Below are 17887 nucleotides of genomic sequence, written 5' to 3'. Positions count from 1 at the left end.
CTTAAACGTCCCCTTCTGTTGTTGCCATGGACACATTTTTAGAACTTGAGAAATAACTCAAGTGAAATACCCAGTGGCCTCCGCTGGCAGTCCCCATGCCGTGGGCAAGGCCTTCCTGGAAGTCCCCGAGGCTCAGAGGCTCAGCCCATCCCTTCTCAGCCCCCGGCCAGGGGGAGACACCGGTCTGGGCTGCTCGGCTTCCCCAGCCAGTGTCGGGGCTCCAGGCAGGGCGCGGATTTCTGAACACCTCCCGCTTGGGGGAGGCTATGGGTGGAGAACAGACTTTGTGTGCCTCGCGTGTGGTCCTTGGAGTTGCTGCCGAGTTTGGCGTTGATAAGAGAACCAGCGATTGCTCCCCCATCCGGGACGATGCTCTCAGGGCGGCAAAGCACCGTCTCCTCTTCCGAGAGGAGACAGTGACCCAGCGGTGCCAGTATGGGTGGCTTTTCCTTTGGTTTTGGCCACACACTCACGAGGATGGTGTCCCACCGCGATGCCCTGGCATCCGGCACCATTAATGAGCTAATTGTTAAGTGAATCTCTGCGCAGTAACGGAAGAAGGTGGCCGAGGAGGCTGTCTGGGCAGGGCTCTACGCGCAGGCCTAGCGAGATTGCCCAGCACTTGTGGCGAAGGGCGTGGACCGGGTTTTTCCCCAGGCTGATTGAAACCTCAAGGAAACAAACATGGTAACTCGCTACACACTGCGGGTGTTTTCTAGCAAGATGCTGCTGTGAGGAGCTCTGTCCTCCGACGAGGCCTGATGGCCCGACCGTCTCTGCAGTTACTGTTTAGAAGGGACAGACCGTGTCCTCCCTCCATCTAAGGTGGTGACTGGGTTTGAGAGGCCCACGACACCGAACAGCTGTGGGTCACCTGGGCCCCGGCTCTGTCTTGTCCACATGGCCCAGAGCCGGTCAAAGCTCAGTCCTCTGAGCTCATCCAGCCCCGAGGCCCTGAGGCTCCAGTGCCTCAGCAAGCCCAGCCTGGCCAGAGGCCACCTCCGGGTTGCTCCTCGTAAGGACGGTCCTGGAAGGCACATGGAGTCCTGGCTTAATCCTTTTAGGGGCAGAGCAGAGGTCAAGGGCCAAGCTGACATCTTCTGGACCAGGCTTCTTATCAGCCGGGCCCCTGGGTGTAGCTGGGTCTTAGGACTTTACAAAGTGAGTATGTATCCCCGAGAGTGGCTGGGGGAGGGGCTGTGTGCTCATGGGTCACTTTCCCCCTGTGGGGGCTTTGACTTGCCTGGATGTAGCCTTCCCGTCTCCATGGTTCTGAGGGCTCCAGGGGCAAGCAGCAGACCAGAGGGACTTGGGGTGGGCCCTGGGCACGTCTCAGCTTGGGAGGAATGAATGGAGGGTGGAGGGGCTTTGTCTCTTCCCTGGTACCACGGGATTACATTGCATGGCGGTTACCACCCCAGTGATTGACCCTTAAGGCCTCAAAATCCAGAGTGACCCCCAAGGGAAGGTCCATCTCTACCACGAGAGACAGCAAACGATGGTTCTTGATTCATGATTTATGAATTCCCAGCCGATCATCTGTAATTGGTAGGCAAGCCAGTGCTGGGGTCAGAGGGGGCACCTGAAGACCTGCCTCAGCCTACTGAGGTGAGAGCACCTGTCTGTCATCACAGTGGGTGGGTCCCAGGGCCGGGCAGGTGGCATCTGTCGCTCTGTCAGTGTCAGGTGTGTGCAGTTTGATCCCCAAGGAGATGTAGGAGTGACGTGTGATCGTCCGCGGTGAGCCCTGGGGTTGAGGCTGAGCCGCTGGTGTGAGACGGACCTGGCCTACCACGTGGTCACTCTATGACCTTGGATGAGCTTCTCTCACCGCACAGTCTCTGCTTCCTCGTTGGCAATACAGCAATAGCTCTCAAGGAGTTTGTCTAACACAGGGTTTGAATAAGTACAAGAGAAGCACCCAGCGCAGCAGCCCTTCTAAACAGGCGAGAACCCATGGGACTGGCTTTATCTCTTCATCCTGGTGCCCCGTGGACAGTGTCCTCATACCTGCTTGCCGTCTCCCAGCTACCCAAACCTTGGGTTGCCTGCGTGGGCGGGTTTGGGGGTGTGTAGGTGATTTTATTGATGCAATGAAAGATTGCAAGTCAATTAAGGAAAAATGTCTGAGGGCAGCGGTGCCAGCTGCGTGACTTACTACTTTACAACTTGAGGCTGGTCTCAGGTGTTTCCCAGCTCCCAGGCACGTCCCTGTTCATTCTGGTCTGATTACTGTGGTGGAGGGACCCCTGGGCTGCAGAGAGCTGTTTTAATCTACAGGTGACGCTGAGCCACGGTGGGGGGGGGGGAGGGTCTCTCCAGTGAGCTCCAGAGCAGCTCAGGACTTGGAAAGCCGCCCTAGAGTTCAGAATCTCAGGGTTCCTGGCTCGTAAGCTGGGACCAGAGTGGAGCCGCCACCGTGGGGGAAGGGCAGGCCCTGGATGCCCACCTCACGGCCAGTCTCCGCCTCCTGCTGTGGCGCTGGTGGCCAGTGGCTGGGGGTAAAGGTGGGCCCTGACCAAGGAGCAGTGGGTGATCTTGGCTGGCTGAGCCCTATCTTCGGGTCAGTGCCCTTGAGGAACACTGAGACACACAACGTTGAGGATCCTGTCAGCGAGTGGCCTGGGAGCCCCCTTTTGCCCTTGAGAAGTTCATGGCCTATTAGCTGTGGTCTAGGGCGAGGTCCTGAGGCTCCTCTCTTGGACAGGCTCGGAGGAGCTGCCATAAGGAAGGAGGGCCTGGGGAAGGCACAGGCCACTGGGGTGCCTTCTGACTCCTGGCAGTCCCGGTGGAGACAGGGCAGTCCCGTAGGAGAATGAGCGCCAGGGGATTCCATCGGAGCTGTTTGTTGGAAAGGAGGTGCAGAGCATGTGTGCTCCCGGCCAGAAGGGGCAGCCAAGGTTGTCCCCCGCCCCAGGCATAAGCTAGCGGTCACTTGCCCCTCCAGGGACTGTCCCCCTGTGTTGAGAAGCATGCAGAGGTGTGGCCTCACCTGGACGGGAAGCCAGTGGGTCCTCGCACCTGGGGATCTGCAGTTCCCCAAGCCCAGAGCCTCCAGCCCTTGCACCCAGGCCACGTCCCTTTATCCCTCCTCTGGTTCTGCAGGGCCACCCATGTGAGGCTGGGCCTTTGAGGGAAAGCAGACCACATATCACGTTTCCCCCAAAGTAGAAGCAGGGCCGAGCGTCCTCAGCTGCTTTGAAATGTGTTCCTTGGCGGCGTATTTGCTTTTCGGTGACGCCCTGCATGGTTCTTTCTGGCCCGGTCAATTGGGAGGGAAAGAACCTGGTCTGAGTGGGTGCTGTTTGCCCTGCCCCCAGTGGGAAGCACCAGCTTTCCAGACAACATCAGGCACTTCTTCAGGGCAGAGGGGTTCACCAGGAACACAAGAGGCTCCCGTGGGACTCGGGAGGGTGAAGGAGCCCAAACACTGACGACCAGGAGCCACCCTGGAAAGGGCGCATCCAGCGCAGCACGGGGGGCATGTGGGCTCCAGGCAAGCCCGCCCGGCCAGCGTGCAAGTGTCTAAGAGAATGGGTTTAATCAAGTGATAAAGGGTTCTGGTTTTGTTTTTAAGCTCTGCTGGGCAAAGGAAAAGTATCGCTCACTTTTCTCTGTTCCGGTTCCCCGGTGTGGTACGGACCCTGCACCGTTCAGGCTGCCGGGACAGTTTCCCTGGGCAGCTCTAAGGAGTCAGTTAAAGTACAACAAATGCTTGTCTTTCTGGAGGTACAGAAGTTGTACTTTTTTTTTTTTTTTTTTTTTTTAACTAGATGATGTGCGTCCCACAAGTCTGGACCTCTGCTTAAAGGACGCACCTCATGCGTGCACACTGGGTTAGCAGTGTTCACCCAGCAAGCCTTGAGTGGGGAGCGGGCAGCGGCCTGGGTTCTTGGGAGCCTGGGAGCCAGCTGCCTGCTCGGCCGGCTCTCTGCCCAGCTCTTACCTGAGCTACATGGCCTGAGAGCATCTCACTTGGAGGCCGTGACTCAGTAAGATCCATGTTGTATTCAAGAAACTAATCTACTTGTCAGGGCACTCTGTAGCCATCTGTGGACCGAGCCTCCAGCTGCTTTTACAGAGAACGCTAAAATCAGGGCTGAGGAGTGGCTTCAAAGCAGCTGCCCCCCCGCCCCTGCCCCCATGGAGCACACCCAGCCTTCCGGGAGCCCCCTTAGCGTGGGTCACCCCCAACAGCCCAGCCCCTGGGTGCTCAGAGGGCCTGGTGAGGCCACATTTCCCCACACTTGTGTTCTTTCTTAATAGCTTTGTTGAGACGTATAACTCAAACGCCTGTACCATTCACTCAACGTGCTAGTGTGGTGGTGATTAGTATATTCACAGCTGAGTAGAGGAGCCCGGCTTCCGAAGACCAAGTAGCATTCAAGTTGCGATAGTCGTAGTGAGGAGAGGGTTGCGTGTGCAGTGACCGCTGGGCCTCCTTCCTGCCTGGCTGTGACGCTCATCACGGGGGCCTGTGGGCAGTGCCTGCACAGGAATACTTAAGAGATAACTTGGGTTCTGCTCCAGACCACCACGATAAAGCAAATGTCGCAAATAAAGCAAGTTATACGAACTTTGTGGTTTCCCGGTGCGTATACAAGTTACGTTCACACTATAGTCTGTAAAGTGTGCAACAGTGTTGTCTTTAAAAACAGTGTTCGCACCTTAATTTAAAAATATGCAGGAGATGGTGACAGTAGACTTACTCAACACGGGGTTACCACAAACCTTCAGTTTGTGTTAAAAACAAAAAACAACAACAACGTGGCATCTGCAAAGTGCAGTGAAACGAGATGTGCCAGTAGTTGCGGGTACACACAGTGATGGCACGGCCGTCTGCACTTTCGTTAAAAAATATTTCACTCCTTTTTATTCCCCAGTGCTAGTTTTAAGCCAGGTTGTCCTGTCTTCAACCTTTAATCCCGCTGTTTTTCTAGTACTTGACTTGGGGCTAACGCTCAGTCAGGGTCGAGTGAAAGTTTCCTGCTGGGCAAGGTTCTAGACGGCTGGGTGTGTTGGCACTGCGGAGCTCAGGTTAGCTGTGGCCAGGTGGCCTGTGCCCACCCCTCGGGCGCCTCAGGAACCCTGTCACCTTCCCAGGCCTCGGTGCCCTACGTGCGGAGCGAAGAATAGAAAACTTCCTTCCAGAGAGGGAGAGACTGACACGAAACTCCCAGTGACCAGGCCGTATGATTCAGCATCAGATAGGGCTTCTAGGGTGTTCCAGGGGAGAAGAGCTGGGGGTTCATTCAGGAAAGTGAGGAGAGAGCTGTTTCAAAAGCCCACGCCAGAATCCTGAAACCACAGTTGGCCAAGGCCTTGGAGAAGGGCCCTTGCGAGTGCCGTGGGGAAGAAGCAGCCTAACCCATCACTGGGGGAAGGAGAGAGGGGCTCCAGCCCTGACATAAGGATGCCTGTGACAGTGAATTCATCATTACTGAACTGTCCACAGCTTGATCCCTGCTTGGGGCACCTACCCTGCAGAAGTCCATCCCCTCTGGGATCTCTCACCTTGATCTGTCCTGGCAAGGCCTGGGGACAGGCCTCGGGGGGTTTCTGCAGCACTGGCGATGGGTCCCTGCTGGTGGAGGACAGGTGGGCTCACCGCCTTGGCCTTGCCTTGCTGGGCACGTCAGCTAGCTATTGCTGTGTGGCCGATCACTCCGGAACTTCCTGGCTCCTAGGCAGCTGAGCTCAGCTGGGACTGGCCTCCCCACCTCAGCTGGGACGGCTGGGCCCCAGCCCCAGGGTCCTTCCTCCCAGTGCCTCCCAGCTCCCAGCTAGTCTCAGGCTCCTGTGTGAATTTGGGTGGTGTGACGCTGACCCCGGAGGCCCAGCCTTGGAAGAGGTGCCGCAGCACCTCTGTCACTCTGTGTAGGTCAGACTGAAGTACGAGGCTAGCACATTTCCTGGGGCTGGGGAGGTGGACCCCCCTCTTGGCGGGGGGAGCAGCAGAGTCACATTGGGAAGGGGGCAGGTGTCACAGGCCATCGGGAACAGTGCCAGGTACAGGTGAGGTCCTTGCTGTGAGGGGGTGGGTGCAAACCCAGGCACCTGCCACAGAGCCGAGCCCCACTCTGGGGTCCCTCTCCCCTTCCTCTCCAGAAGCCCACCCTTCTCAGCAGAACAGAGGGCTGTCCCGGAGTGACTGTGGAGGTCTGCGGTCTGCTCCTGGCTGCGGGGACCTTGTGTCCTTCCCCTGGGGCCTCCCTACGTCTCCCCGCTTCTTCCCATGCTCACCGTATTGGTGGAATGTGTGGAACATTGACCTTCACCTTCCTTTACCCATTCCAAGAGGAGGTTGAGCGCACTTAATTAAGCTTGGCCAGCAGATGTCAGCTAGCCTTGCAGGGCAGCCCTCAGGGCATTGTGGTCAACAGGGACTCTGAGGCCAAGAGTGCTGGGATCAATTAGTGATGCCTGCCATGAGCACAGAAGAAGAGTGGTTGTGTATCTGCATCCGTCATCCAGGTTTGCTTTACTTCCTCCTCTTCCTCAGCCCTGAACACACCAAGGTTCATCATGGCCGTTCAGCTCCAGCCTGCATTGAATTTCAGGATGTTCCGATTTCACTTGGACTGTATTAGACAAGTTGACTTCCACATCTCGGCCCTGATTGAAACGGACTTCACGCTGATTCTGTTTTAATTTAATTTAATTTTATTTTTTGGCTGTGCCGCGTGGTTTGTGAGATCTTAGTTCCCTGACCAGGGATTGAACCTGGGCCCCCGACAGTGAAAGTGCGGAGTCCTAACCACTGGACCGCCGGGGTATTCCCTTTTGAGGAGAGCTGTTTCTTCCATAAGCCAGACTCCCTGTGTGTTTAGAGGTCCCTGAGGGAGCGTCCATGTCTGCTTCCTCTTTGGGTCCCTAGAACCAGGCCAGGCTCTCACATGTCAGAGCTTGGAGGTAAGGAATTGGGAAGGAATGAGGTTGGATGGGGTCTCAGGGTCCACTTGGAGAGGGCAGCCTCGGCCTACAAAGCTGACGAGCAGCTGGAAGCCCGTGGGCCGACGTCTGCTTCAGTGACTGCCCTTTACTTCCGCCCTGGCCAGGAAGCACGCTGTGATTCTATCAGGTCCTAAAGCCAGAAACTGCTCTGGGTCCTCAGCCTCCGGGCTGGAGGTACACTGTTCCTTGGTCATCACCTCCATCCCGAGACGTTTCTGCCCAAGATCCTGGGCCAGCAAGAAAAGGCTCAGTCCCCCTCGGGCCAGGCAGGGCACAGGCAGGAGGACACCTCCTGGAGCGGGGAGCTATTGGGTGCAAAACAAGACGTGAAAAGCGAGGCAACCTGAGAAAAATCGCGTTCTCTGCTGTGCGGGGAGAGCATATCTGCACTTGACCGAGTTTTCAAAACCAAACTGCGGCCTGGCCACATCCCAGATTGGCCCGGAGGTGTGGGAGGGAAGTGGACGCAGCTCTCTCGGCCTGGGAGAGCTGCCCAGGGACACCGCAGGGAGGAGAGAGTTTGTCAAATGAAAAGGCAGATAGCAGTGTGGGAACAAAGATGAGATTTCCAACGGTAACTGCTTTTTTTTTTTTAAACCTTAAAATAGTGCCACGCTTAGCACACATTTTGTTTTAAATATCTTTATTGGAGTTTAATTGCTTTACAATGGTGTGTTAGTTTCTGCTGTATAACAAAGCCAATCAGCTATACATATACATACGTCCCCATATCCCTTCCCTCTTGCGTCTCCCTCCCACCCTCCCTATCCCACCCCTCTAGGTGGTCACAAAGCACCGAGCTGATCTCCCTGTGCCATGCGGCTGCTTCCCACTAGCTGTCTATTTTACATTTGGTAGTGTATATATGTCCATGCCACTCCGTCACTTCGTCCCAGCTTCCTCTTCCCCCCCGCCCCCGCACCCCGTGTCCTCACGTCCGTTCTCTACATCTGCCTCTTTATTCCTGCCCTGCCACTAGGTTCTTCAGTACTGTTTTTTTAAGATTCCACATGTGTGTGAGCAACACACGTCTTAGTGCGAATCACTGCCTTGCGGCCGCTCTCTAGACCACCCATTCCCCTTCGCCTGCTCACATCGTCCCTCCTGTGAAAGGCGAGGGGAGCTGCTGTGGGGTGGGCACCTCCCCGGGGTGTCTGGGACAGTCATTGCCTTCCCTCACTTTGCAGAACTGCTTTCTGAATCAACTCCAGCCAACTGCAGAACATTTGTTGTTGACAGTTTAGAGCAGTTTTTATAACATGGATAAACATGTTTACAAAGCAAGGGAGATGTCTCACCCCAACGTGAGGCTCCGCAGCCTCCTTTCCCAGGCAGGATTCTACCACCGCAGGCCCTGGGTGGTTGGGTAGACCCCTCAACACAGCCACGTTTCCGAGTTGAAAGCCGAGTCTCAGACGGGGGCTCATTTATGTCCCAAGGTCAGCATCTGGTTCCCAGTTTGGCCCCAGTCACGAGTTGCAGCTCTGGGTCGTGGAAATGCAAGCCTGTGAAATGTGCCGCTTATCGGACCCTCGACCTGGTTGTGTGTCTGGCCTTCTGTGGATCAGCCTGCTGAGCCCAGGCAGTAAGGGTGGAGCTGTGCTGCTTTGCAGGAAGTGGCCTTTTAGTTGGGGGAGCAGCTGCATTCGAGGGGAAGCTGTTCTTTGGGTGGCAGGAGACACGATCAGACCCTTGGGAAGTGGTTCAGGCTAGAGGGCTGCCGCTGCGGGCCTGGTGTGTCCTTCCCTGCCCACTCCGGACCACGCCGGGCCTTGTGTGGCTGCGTCTCCTTCTCCCCGCGTGGCCGCCTGCACGTGAGGATGGGAGCTGTGCATGCTGCCTTCCAGGCCACCGCGCCGGTCCTGGGAGCTGAGAATCCGTTTGATTGATTGCGTCCAGAGCCTCGTGCTAAGTGTGCAGGGCAGTTCGCCGTTTGTCTCAGGTCTTCCTAAGGCCTGCACGGGTCTCCCATCTGTGGACCTTTCCAGGTACTTGTTCTGGCGTCAGCTGTCCAGACGACTGGTGCCGCCCAGAGGATCCTGGCAGCTGCCTTTGGGCAGCAGTGAAGATCTTTGGGTGGACTTGGGCTGTGTGGTGGGAGGTCCTTTTCCCTCAGTGGTCCCAGCCCCACGTGTGTGTCCTTTGGGGGCCTCAAGGGGTAGTCCCGCTGTACTTGGCCAACCCCAGTCAGGTGAGCAAGGAGGTGACCCTGCACAGGTGTGGCCATCCATACATGTGACCGTCATCCCGTTACCGTAGCCAGCCTAGCATGGGGGTTTTGAGGCTGCTGTGGTGTTGGGATGCTTCATAAAATCTGGTCCATTGTTAAAAGAGGGCTCTCTGGGGACTTCCCTGGCGGTCCAGTAGTTAAGACTTTGCCTTCCAATGTGCAGGGGGTGCCGGTTCGATCCCTGGTCAGTGAGCTAAGATCCCACATGTCTCGTGGCCAAAAACCCAAAACATAAAAACAGAAGCAATATTGTAACACATTCAATAAAGACTTCAAAAATGGTCCACATCAAAAAAATCTTAAAAACAAAAACCCACAAAAAACCAAAGAGGCCTTTCTGCCTGCTGTGGGTCAGACAGTTATTGCAGCCACTGTCCTTTGGGGTAAAACTGCTCAATAACTGACATCTGAAAGCAGCAAAATCATGGCCCTGAGACAGTTCGGTTCTTGAGTTGCAAGCAACAGAAGCCGACTCAGACCTTAGAAAATGACACGTGGTTCTGTAGGAAGGATGTCAACTGAACTCACACGGTGTCCAGAAAGACAAGAAAATGGATCTCAGAAACACCACAGGGCAGCTTTGCGTGGCAGGAGTACGTCATCCCTTTTAGCCAACAGCAGCCCTTTCAGCCTGTGTCGCCTAGGGAAGGAGCAGTTCCAAGAAGAAATCTGGTGCTGTTATCCAGATAAGGTGGCATCAAGGCTGGGCGGCCAAAAAGTTACCGAAGTCCTCCCTGGGGCCCACCCCTTTCCACCTTGGAATTCATGAGGCCTTTGCACTTGGCATTCACTGGACCGCTGGCCACTCTTAACAAAACTCCGGCATCTCAGCCCGGCGTCGTCTTTGTTTTCCACTGAGTGTGTCTAATTGCACAATTATTTGTGTGCAGCTGCAGCTCTAAGCAATACCAGGTCCGGGGCAGACGTCAGAGCTGGCCTGGAGCTGGGGCTCTGCGTCCCTGCTTGTGCCAAAGGGAGCCTGAAACCAGCAAGTAATTGACACCAGGGGAGTCGGCTGAGCTCTCTGCCCTGCAAAGTTAATGCTGGACAAGTTGTTGAAAGCAGTGCGCTGGCACACTTTCCTAGGTGTGTCTAGTTGCAGCTGGAATTATTCTGAAATGGATAGACCGAGTTCATCAACAGAAAGGGGACTGTAGAAAGGGAACGGTCATTTTGACTACAGGGCCACCAGGACCCTCTGGCCCTCATTGGCAGGTGTTTCCTCGGACTCTGCGGGGTCCCTGGTACTGTTTGAGGCAGTTCTCCTTGTTCCCTTAGCTTGTCTCCTTGACTGTAAAATGGGAATAAGATCCATCAGCGTTGTGTGATTCTTATCAGCCTTGGAGTTTGTGGGGCTTGTTTCTTGGGGTCCTAGCCGTGTCTAGTAGTTGGCAGCCTCGCTTTTGATCACAGACTCGTTTTTCATGACTTCTCATTAAACGTTGTGCCTTGCTTTTCTCCCCTAAATTCCCTTGACCGTAGAGGAAATAGGGCTTCTCCCTCCAGCCTGAGAGCCAGCCCCTGAGTTGGTACCCCATTTTCCATAGTCTCTGAAAGGGTCATTTGCCATCTTAATACCTACAGCTCTTAATCCATAATGTGTCAATTCTGTTCTAATACACTAAAATTTTTTCAAATTGTTAGAAGCACTGAAGGATGTTGATTAACGTGAGGTGAGATAAAAAGTCGAATTGCAACTCCATCTTCCCAGCATTTCCTGGGGTCTTCTGGGTACCTCTGTCCCCGACTCCAGCAAGACTGTAGGGTCAGAGGGTGCTGGGCACGGTGGCTTGAAAGTCATTGGATTCCAAGGTGTGCAGGTGGCTGAGTCCCTTCTGGAACTGAAGGAGCACGTATATACGGTATGGCCTCTTTCTTTGTAGAAGTAGACCTTGGCAGTGACCTGGCTAAGCTGTCTCACCCTCAGGGCTGGGGGTCTCACGTGGTCCCCGTAAAGCCCGATCCTCAGCAGCCCCACGCTATAGTCCCTGCACCTCATGCAAAACACCTGTGAATCTCGCCCACTCCCACCACCCACCAAGCCGTCCCCACTCAGCATCCTTCCCCAGCCTGAGCACCTCTGAGCAGCATGATCCCCGTTGTATCTCCATCTCCTGCCTTACCATAAAGAGCTTGCAGCCGGTATCCAAGCCTCAGGCCTCAGGAACCTTGGCGTCTTGTGGACCAGCCTCAGCTGCATTCTGCATGCCCAGCCTGAACAAGGGCAAAGGGTGGGTTTCGCCAAAGAGAGAGGCGACCCAAGTCGGGGAGGGAGGCGATCGCTAGGCAACCCGGAGTTTGTTTCCCAGGTAACGGGATGCATGCATTGATGCTGTGGATGGACATGTTGTGGTGACGGCCCCTCAGCCTCTCCAGACGACTGCCTTGTGCCCACGGTCGTTTTCCCATGTGGTTGCTTTTTAATTAACAACTCGGATTTCCAGTCGTGATCATGAACTTTAGAAACGTTGTCTGATTAACCCTCCTGCCAGCAACCCCCAGAGTGAAGTCGGGGTGTTCGTCACCCCGTGGGAGGGGCAGCCCGGGGCAAGTGAGCACATCTGCTCACGGTGTCCTGCAGGGGCCCCACCTTGGGCTCCGTAGGAGGTGTGTGGGGCGGGGGCAGAATCCGGAGGGGGAGAAAGGGTCCTTGGGGTGGGGTCACCTCACTTGACCGAGAGGGTAGGCGTAGGAGCTTTAGTGCGTCGACACCGAGTCGGCACCAGCCGCCCCACCTTCCTGCTGCTTCCTCCGGTGACGTACTTTCCACCTTGTGTCTCCATTTCCTCTTCTCTGAGGGGGACGGTGGTGCTGTCTGAAGGGTGAAGTGAGAAGGTGGGACCCGTGCAAAATTACTGCTCCCCCTTCTCCCTCCGTGGGGTCTCCGGGGCTCCTGTCTGAAGCTGTTAGCCTTGGTCTTTGGGGGAACCTTTTCCTCCTGTGCACACAGCACCTCAGCTCTTGTGGACCTGTCGGGCAAAGCAGGATGCTAGCAGGGCGCTCGCCAGCCCCCCAGCAGCCCGCCAGCCTTGGTGCCTGCGCCCCGCCTGCTGTGTGAGTTGAGGGCTGGTGAGGGTGCGGGGTAGGGGATCCCTGTTCCCACTCAGAACAGAGAATGTTGAGGCTCAGCTTCACTTGGGGATCCAGGTCCTGAGGCGGCAGTGGGGCTTTGGCTGTCACTCGCGGGCTGGGAGGGCCCATGAGCACTTGCGTGGCCCAGCCCGGGGCCGCCCAGAGGTGGCCTGCCCGCCCCCGGCTGCCCCAGCCTGTTCTACTGAAGCCAGGACAAAAGCCTCTTCTCTGCTCCGCATTCAAAGAGATGCTTGTCCCCCGATGCTGCAGCTGTGGCGTGGGAGCGCCGTCTGGGGCGGCAGTCGTGCGGGCATGCGGGATGCCCACCCCCCGCCCTGTGCAGGTCCAGTGGCACTGTGGCCACAGCACCAGACCGGGGGGCTCCTCTTTCAGCATCTAGCCCAAGCGTGTGGCTGACTGGGTCCCGAGCCCTGGTGGCTAAGGAGGTGCCCCACCCAGTCTCAGGGCTGCCAGTGGGGGAGCTCTCCTTGCCAGCCATTCTGAGCCGGGAGGCAGAGGTCCCGCAGGTGGGCGTGCCGGCGGCTCCCGCTTTGGCCTGCAGGAGCGCGCTCAAGCCCAGTGGCCAAGGTGGCCCCCAGAGGAGAGGATAGGTAGATTCCGTGTGTGGGGAAGGAGACAAGACGGGCTGACCCGGGACTGGTGCAGTGGCCACGATCAGACTTTATCTGAACATCTGAAAACCTCCCATGCATGGAAAGCTGTCTTCTTGTGACTTGTGCTCTGTGACATCAAACACTTGTGATTTGATGAGAAAACAGGAGGTGCCCTGTCCCGGCCACCTCAGTGCTGCAGTTTCTCCCGAAGCCCAGGGGTGTTTCTCCCATGCCCAGGGCAGGGGGGTCATGGTGATTCAACATTGGGGCCAAAATCCAAGACCTTCCCGTGTGAACTTGAAAGGAATGGTTTAGTGGAGGAGGAATTGCCCTGGGCTGGTGCGTGTGCCGCTCGTGTGCCCCTTGTGACGGGTCCCCATGGTGGAGGGCGGACACTCCTCCCTCGTCTGGGTTGGAGGCGCTGCAGCTGCGCTGGGCTGGAGAGCCAGCACTTAGGCAGCGCGTAGGGGGCCACCCCCGGCCTTTCCCCACCAAGCTCTGGGGTCGAGCATCCTTTGTCTCCATCAGAAGCACCAACACGTGAGACGGCTCTGGCTGGTCCAGGCTGCCGACAAACCATGCTTACTCTGTGGTCCTTTGAGAAATTCCGTTTGGTCTTTTGAGTCCCCGGCAAGCCGCTTGGCCTCACACGCACACCTTCTCCAGCATCTTGGACTGGCTTCCTCTCCTCACCTGGTCCAGGTGAGAGGGCCCCTGAACCGTGCCCAGGGCGCCTGTCCCCCCAGGGGTTTCCTCCAGGAAGCTCCCATGGGATGCTGGTGCCTCAGTTGTCCCGTTTCATTTTGGACCCTCTGGTGCCTGTGCGGAAGGGCAGTGGGAACAGGGAGGCACAGCGGAGGGAGGGGCCGAGAGGTGGAGCCTGCTCCAGCCTGGGGAGCCGTGGGCCAGGCCCCGCCTGTGTCCCAAAGGCCTCTGGGCCTTGGTGGTCTAGGGGCATACAGGTGGTGCTGTCCGTGGTGGCAGAGGCAGGTGTGGGCCTGACCGGGTCCCTGGGCCCGAGTGCCATGTGGCGGTAGAGCTTGCGCCGCAGCGCTGCCTGTTAGCTACGTGTGTGCTCGCGGATGGAGGCATCTCAGCTCCTGCGGCAAGGGAGCCGCACAGATGTTGCCGCTCAGTCTCCTTGGCTTGTCCCAGCATCCTCCCCGGCCGGGGCGGCACGTGGACGGTGGGGTGTGGTACCTCACTGGGAAGCACGGCCGGTGCGGGAGGCCCGGCCCCTCGCTGCGCTGTGCTGCCCCGCCGTGTGTGGGACGGCCGCTTCCCTAACCCACCCCTCCCGTCCTGTCCCCACCTCCCAGGCATCCGCCCCCAGATCATGAACGGCCCCCTGCACCCGCGCCCCCTGGTGGCGCTGCTCGACGGCAGAGACTGCACCGTGGAGATGCCCATCCTGAAGGACCTGGCCACCGTGGCCTTCTGTGACGCACAGGCCACTCAGGAGATCCACGAGAAGGTGGGTCCCCTCCTCACCCCGCCCGCCGGTCTGCTCCCCCCAGGTCGGGTGGCGGCAGCTGGCATTCCGCGAGCAAGTGCTTGGTGCTGCGGCTGCCCTGATGGCCCCCCGCCTTTCCACCCTCAGGTCCCCGCTGGCCAGTCCCTCTCACCTCCGTGGGCCTCCCTGACCACGCCTCCGCTCCCCCCATTCCCCTGGCGTCACCGAGCAGGCCCCCGAGCACAGCCGGGGTGCCCTTGGCTGCGGGAAGCTGTCAACACCCAGGCCGCGTCGTAGCTGGCTGTTTTCCCACTGGACTCCTCTCTTGCGTGTTCAAGGGCCATGGGGGCCTCCAACCTGTGCTCTGCTCGCCCCGTCACAGGTTTTAAATGAGGCTGTCGGCGCCATGATGTACCACACCATCACCCTCACCAGGGAGGACCTGGAGAAGTTCAAGGCCCTGAGGGTGATCGTGCGGATAGGCAGCGGCTACGACAACGTCGACATCAAGGCTGCAGGCGAGCTCGGTAAGTGCCTGGCGGGTGCCCAGTGAGTGCCTGCTGGGGCAGAGGCAAGCCGGAACAGAGAGCACACAGTGCCTGCTTCTGGCTGGAGGAAGGGGGTTGGTTTCAAAGGGAACCTAGCCAGGCACACCTCCGAATACACAGGTAGAAGCGTCCTGCTGGGTTCAGAGGCCTCACCTTGGGACCTGTGGGGCTGGGCCGGGCTGTGTCACTTGGGAAGGATGCTAAGCCAGACAAGCCACAGGCCCTTCCCTGCAGAGGGGATGGTGAGTTGCCACACCTCTGTGTCGATTGGCCAGGACCCATCAACCTGAAATGAACTTGTGCTGGGTGCACAGCTCACGGTTTCTGGGTCTCCTCCAATCCTGGGATGGCGCTGTCTCCCCAAGGGCTGCTGCCCACACAGGAACCTTCCTAGGTCAGGACCAGTGCAGGTGGACCACTGCACAGCCCCTCCTGCCCATCCCTTGCCATTAGGGGTTTCCAGAGAAGAGCAGAGGCAGCAGATGGACACCCAAAGGTGGGGCTCCCGGCCGCTTTCCAGACCCCGGGCCGCAGGCGCCCTGAGGCGGGGGAGCTTGGCGTGGTGGCCTCCCTGTCCCGGCACCTGGCGTGGGCTCTGAGTGCGTGGAGCGTTTGCAGAGGCTTTGACAGCAGGAGTCCCCAGGCTGCCCTGCTGTCTTTGGAGGGGCCAGAAGGGTCCTTCTAGACTAGCTCCTCTCTGGTGACTGTCCTGCTGTTTTTGAAACATGCCGGCCCTGCAGCCAGTGTGTGGGGCTGTGATCTGCCTGGTGCCCTGCAGCCATGAGGCTGAGAAGGGGTACCTCAAAATGGTCAGGAACCCAGGCCTTTATGCCCCTGCCTGCTCCCGCCCCAAGCCAGCCTCTCAGCCCCACGGAGCCAGTGCTCCAAAGGCAGGCCCAGTGTATGCAGTGCCCTGCCTGGTCAGCTCAGCACCATACCTGAGTGTGAACACCCACAAGCATGTGGTGTGACGGTTCCGGCCGCAGCCCACAGACACCCACCCGCCTGCTGCTGCTTCAGCCCAGGGCACCCCAGTGGGCTGCAGCCTTCCCCCCACCCCTTGAGGTCCCAGCCTGGGGGCCTGAGTGAGGGCTGCGGATTTGCTTTAGCAGTTAGTTCCCCTGCTTGCATCGGGGCTGCACCCAGTTCCTGAACCACGGGGTAAGTCTTGTGGGTGCGCGTGGCGGCGGGCGTGGGGCGGGGGGGGGGCCTGTTCTGAGTGGCGCTGGGTCTGGTCTGATTCTTCGTGATGGTGCCGCGCTGCTCTGCAGAGCGGCGGGTGGCCTGGGAGTTGTGGCTACAGCAGGTTGGGCTCGCCTCCCAGGTGAAGCCCACGGATAAGGCAGGAGGTGGTCATTGCCCTGCAGGTGCTGTTCTAACCCTCCCCTGTCCCGAGTGGGGTGCTGTGCAGCGGTGGTTCAGAAGATTGATCCTGGTTTTTCTGAGTCACCCCTGGCGGGTCTCCATCGTCTCACCCCCTTCCTTGGGGGGGGTCGCTTGACCCTGTACAAGAGGAGAAGGGGTTATGACAGCGGTGGCTTCCCACGTGCACCCCAAGCCTTTGCTTCCAGCCTCAGCATCACTCTGAGCCCCTCTTTGTCGCCACGGAGAACCTTGGGAGGATGCGAGTCTTCAGAAGCGTGTCTACTGTAAACTAAAATTCTCCAGTTTTCCCTGGCACTGAGAGGAATGTTTTTGTTTGAAAACAAATGTTCTTTGTGCTCTTGATAGAGCTGAAATCTCAAGTTCGAGCGGTGACAGAGAATGTGGCTCGACACCCCGGGTGGCTCGCGATCCTTTCCCTTCACCTACCTCCCGTCTCTGCAGCATCTGCCCCTCGTGACACCGCCACCTGCAATGTGTGCGACTTTGGGCTTCCTTGCCAGGACCCGGCCACCTCTCTTGGCGGGGCAGGGAAGGGGGAATGGGGGGGGGAGATGGGATCGGAGGTGCCCGCGAGGGAACGTCCCATCTCCGCAGTTGTAGAAGCTGCCTCGCGGGCAGACTCGGGACCCGGGTGGGGCGGCCGTGTCCCCAGAGTCCCCCCACAGAGGCCCGCCGGGGGCCTGCGATGTTGAAAGATGTAAACGGCATGTCCGCGGTGGCCTTTTTGTTGATCCTGGTCCAATTTGATAAGGGAGCTGCTTCGGGGACATCTGCTGGGCCGTTTTGAAGGCAGTTTTCAAATGTGGACTCTGCAGAAGGAAAATGGGCCCCTGTCCAGCCGTCCTTTGTCTCCAAATGCACTTCACAGCTCATTCGGTCAGCTGACCTGTAATGAGGACAGAAGAGCAGGTGGCTCAGGTCTCTGCCCCTCCTGATGACGTCCGGGCCCACGGCGTGTGTTCCCGGGAGGGCAGCTCCCCTCCAGCGTTCCCTGGAGCCCCGTCCTGAAGGCTTCGGGGCCCAGGGCACCTCACCTCCGGCCCTGACACGATGGGCGAGGTGCTTCCTGTTCAGAGCAGGGAGGGGCTGTGGGCCGCCCGCCGCAGGCGAGGACAGCACCTGGGCAAGTAGAGGGGTCCTCCCCATCTGTAGTGTCACCCCAAGATCCAGGAGGAAGCAGTGGGAGGTTGGAAGGTTGCTGGAGGGAGCTAGGGCCCAGACTGAGCGCTGCGCACTGTCACTCCGTGAGCCTTTCTGGCCAAGCTCGTTAATCTGGCATCCAGCCTGGTCCAGTTCAGAAGGCGTTACAGCAAAGAGCAAAAGCGTCAGCTGAGGGGAAAAGCAGCTCAGCTCTTGGGCTCGGACTTCGGGTCCATGGGGGCTGCAGCCTTGCTCTGTGGGTGCCAGCAGCTTGTCCTCGTGGCATTTGGAGAATCACCCTTAAGGTATGAAGAACAGATTAGGAGTTTCCCCTCAAGAGGGTGGTCAGGGCTATAGAGTTTCAGCCATCAGGGCAGGAGGTCTCAGAGGATGCCAGCCTTACCTCCTCCCAGGCCTTGGGGCACCCCACGCCCATGTATCCTCTTTCCCGGGCCTTGGGGCACCCCAAGCCCATGTATCCGCTTTCCCG

The 17887-nt window shown here is 58.1% G+C and overlaps 1 protein-coding gene across 7 annotated transcripts in view; it reads left to right on the top strand.

The window, feature by feature from the left end:
- Positions 1 to 17887, top strand: part of CTBP2 (C-terminal binding protein 2) — a 165106-nt gene that overhangs the window by 136177 nt on the left and 11042 nt on the right. For all 7 annotated transcript variants that reach the window (XM_029245601.1, XM_029245604.1, XM_029245602.1 and 4 more), the window contains 2 exons: positions 14190 to 14344; positions 14706 to 14850. In XM_029245601.1, coding sequence (XP_029101434.1) covers positions 14190 to 14344; positions 14706 to 14850 — 300 coding nt within the window. The remainder of the gene's footprint in view (positions 1 to 14189; positions 14345 to 14705; positions 14851 to 17887) is intronic.

Source organism: Monodon monoceros, unplaced genomic scaffold (assembly GCF_005190385.1).
Source record: "Monodon monoceros isolate NGI ecotype Baffin Bay Population unplaced genomic scaffold, NGI_Narwhal_1 Super_Scaffold_4, whole genome shotgun sequence".
In the NCBI taxonomy this organism is placed as follows: Eukaryota; Metazoa; Chordata; class Mammalia; order Artiodactyla; family Monodontidae; genus Monodon; species Monodon monoceros.
Note: the sequence above shows the minus strand (reverse complement) of the source record. Positions and strands in the feature narration are given on the sequence as shown.